This window comes from Ursus maritimus, unplaced genomic scaffold (assembly GCF_017311325.1).
Source record: "Ursus maritimus isolate PB19 unplaced genomic scaffold, ASM1731132v1 scaffold_7, whole genome shotgun sequence".
Classification (NCBI taxonomy): Eukaryota; Metazoa; Chordata; class Mammalia; order Carnivora; family Ursidae; genus Ursus; species Ursus maritimus.
Window position 1 is genome coordinate 55,436,957 of NW_024426885.1, and position 1,925 is coordinate 55,438,881.

General features: G+C 65.5%; 1 protein-coding gene across 1 annotated transcript; it reads left to right on the forward strand.

Annotated features, from left to right (window-relative positions):
* The first annotated feature begins 1,055 nt into the window (after positions 1-1,055).
* NEUROG3 (neurogenin 3) lies at positions 1,056-1,703 on the forward strand. Its single transcript, XM_008695971.1, has one exon. The coding sequence runs from the start codon at positions 1,056-1,058 to the stop codon at positions 1,701-1,703; it is 648 nt and encodes a 215-aa protein (XP_008694193.1).
* Positions 1,704-1,925: the final 222 nt, after the last annotated feature.

Sequence of the window (1,925 nt, forward strand, 5' to 3'; positions counted from 1 at the left end):
AGCTCCTGACTCGCAGGGAAGGTCTCTAAGTGGCAGGGACATACGCAGAATCTCTCTTCGCGGTCACCCTGTCCCCCTTCCCAGAATGGAGAGGGTCAGGGAAACATCACCCTGTGTGTGTTTCCTGGCCTGACCCGTCGAGCAGGAGAGCAGGGTGGCATCGGGAATTAGTGACGCTCCTCCGAGCTGGTAGTCGAACACCTCGCTCCTTGTCCTGTCTCTGGCGGAGTGATTTGGGGCGAGCCACCACCTCCTCTGAGCCGTAATGTCCCCGTGTGTAACATGTGGAGATTGACCAACCGTATAGGCTTCCCAAAGCCCTCTGGGGTACAGAAAGAGGGTTTGGACAGATGCCAAGGAAGACGGACTAAGAGCAAAGCGGTCTGGGGCAGCCAGACGGGAGCCAGACGAGGCTCTTCTCGCTGGGTGAGGCTCTTTGAGGAACCGAGAGTTGCTGGGACAGAGCCCGCGGAGAGAAAGCAAACAGAGCGGCGCTCCCCTCCCCCGACCCCGGCCCTTTGTCCGGAATCCAGCTGTGCCCCGCGGGGGAGGAGCGGGCTCGCGTGGCGCGGCCCCCTGGCCCCGGCGCTGATTGGTCCGCGGCGCGGGCCGCTACCGGGCAGGCACGCTCCTGGCCCGGGCCGAGCAGATAAAGCGTGCCAAGGGGCACACGACTTGAGGCTCGGAAAATCCGAATGGTCTGGCAGCCGCTCCAAAGACAGCAACGGTGGCCCGGGACCCCCTCGTGTTTCGCTTCTCTGGGGCTGAGGAAACTTCCAGGCAGCGGCGCCTGCGTCTCAGTTGGGCTTGCTGACGAAAAGGCCAGCTCCTCTCACCAATTGCTCTCGCTGCCCCCCTGCTTGCTACCCTTTTGCGCGCGAGAACAAGGTAACACCTGGAGGCCACAGAGGGACGGGTGGAGCGGGAAAGGGGTCCTCTGATCTGGCGGGAGCGGGGGTGGCTCTTTCTCGGTTTTTTCCCACTTGGCCCGGGGATAGGGAACTGCGCCCTGCTGGCGGACCCACGCTTACCCAGACCTCTTACCCCGCCGCAGGATGGCGCCTCATCCCCCGGGTGCGCCAGCTGTCCAAGTGACCCATGAGACAGAGCAGCCCTTCCAGGGTGCCACGGACGACGAAGTGACCTGCGTTGCATCCGCTCCGCCCAGCCCCGCTCGCGTGCGGGGGAACTGCGCAGAGGAGGAAGGCGGCGGCTGCAGAGGGGCCTCAAGGAAGCTTCGGACGAGGCGCGGGGGGCGCAGCCGGCCCAAGAGCGAGTTGGCTCTGAGCAAGCAGCGACGGAGCCGGCGCAAGAAGGCCAATGACCGCGAGCGCAATCGAATGCACAATCTCAACTCGGCGCTGGACGCCCTTCGCGGCGTTCTGCCCACCTTTCCGGACGATGCCAAGCTTACCAAGATCGAGACGCTACGCTTCGCGCACAACTACATCTGGGCTCTGACTCAGGCGCTGCGCATAGCAGACCATAGCCTCTACGGGCTGGAGCCGCCCGCACCGCCCTGCGAGGAGCTGGGCTGCCAGGACGGCGGCTCCCCAGGAGACTGGGGCTCCCTCTACTCCCCGGTCTCCCAGGAGGGCAGCCTGAGCCCCGCCGCCTCGCTGGAGGAGCGTCACGGGCTGCAGACGCCAGCCTCCCCTGCGGGTCTGCGCCCCGGCGCCCTAGCTTTTTCAGACTTCCTATAAAGGGGCCTGTCGACCGCTGGGCGGTGGGTGCTTGGGGAGGTGGGTAGGGGCGGAGGCTGTCAGGGACGCCTCGCGGCTGCCGCGGCCCCAGCGCAAACTTGTTCCTCCAGTCTCCGGCTCGCTGACACCCGGTGCGCCCAGGCGTCTACGAGGGAGACAGGCTCGATTCAATCCCCCCGGCTCTCTGCATCGCGCCAACTTCAGCCTTCTGTTGCTGCCCGA

Coding starts and splice junctions, on each gene's coding strand:
- NEUROG3 (XM_008695971.1), top strand. CDS start 1,056: ATGGCGCCTCATCCCCCGGGTGCGCCAGCTGTCCAAGTGACCCATGAG.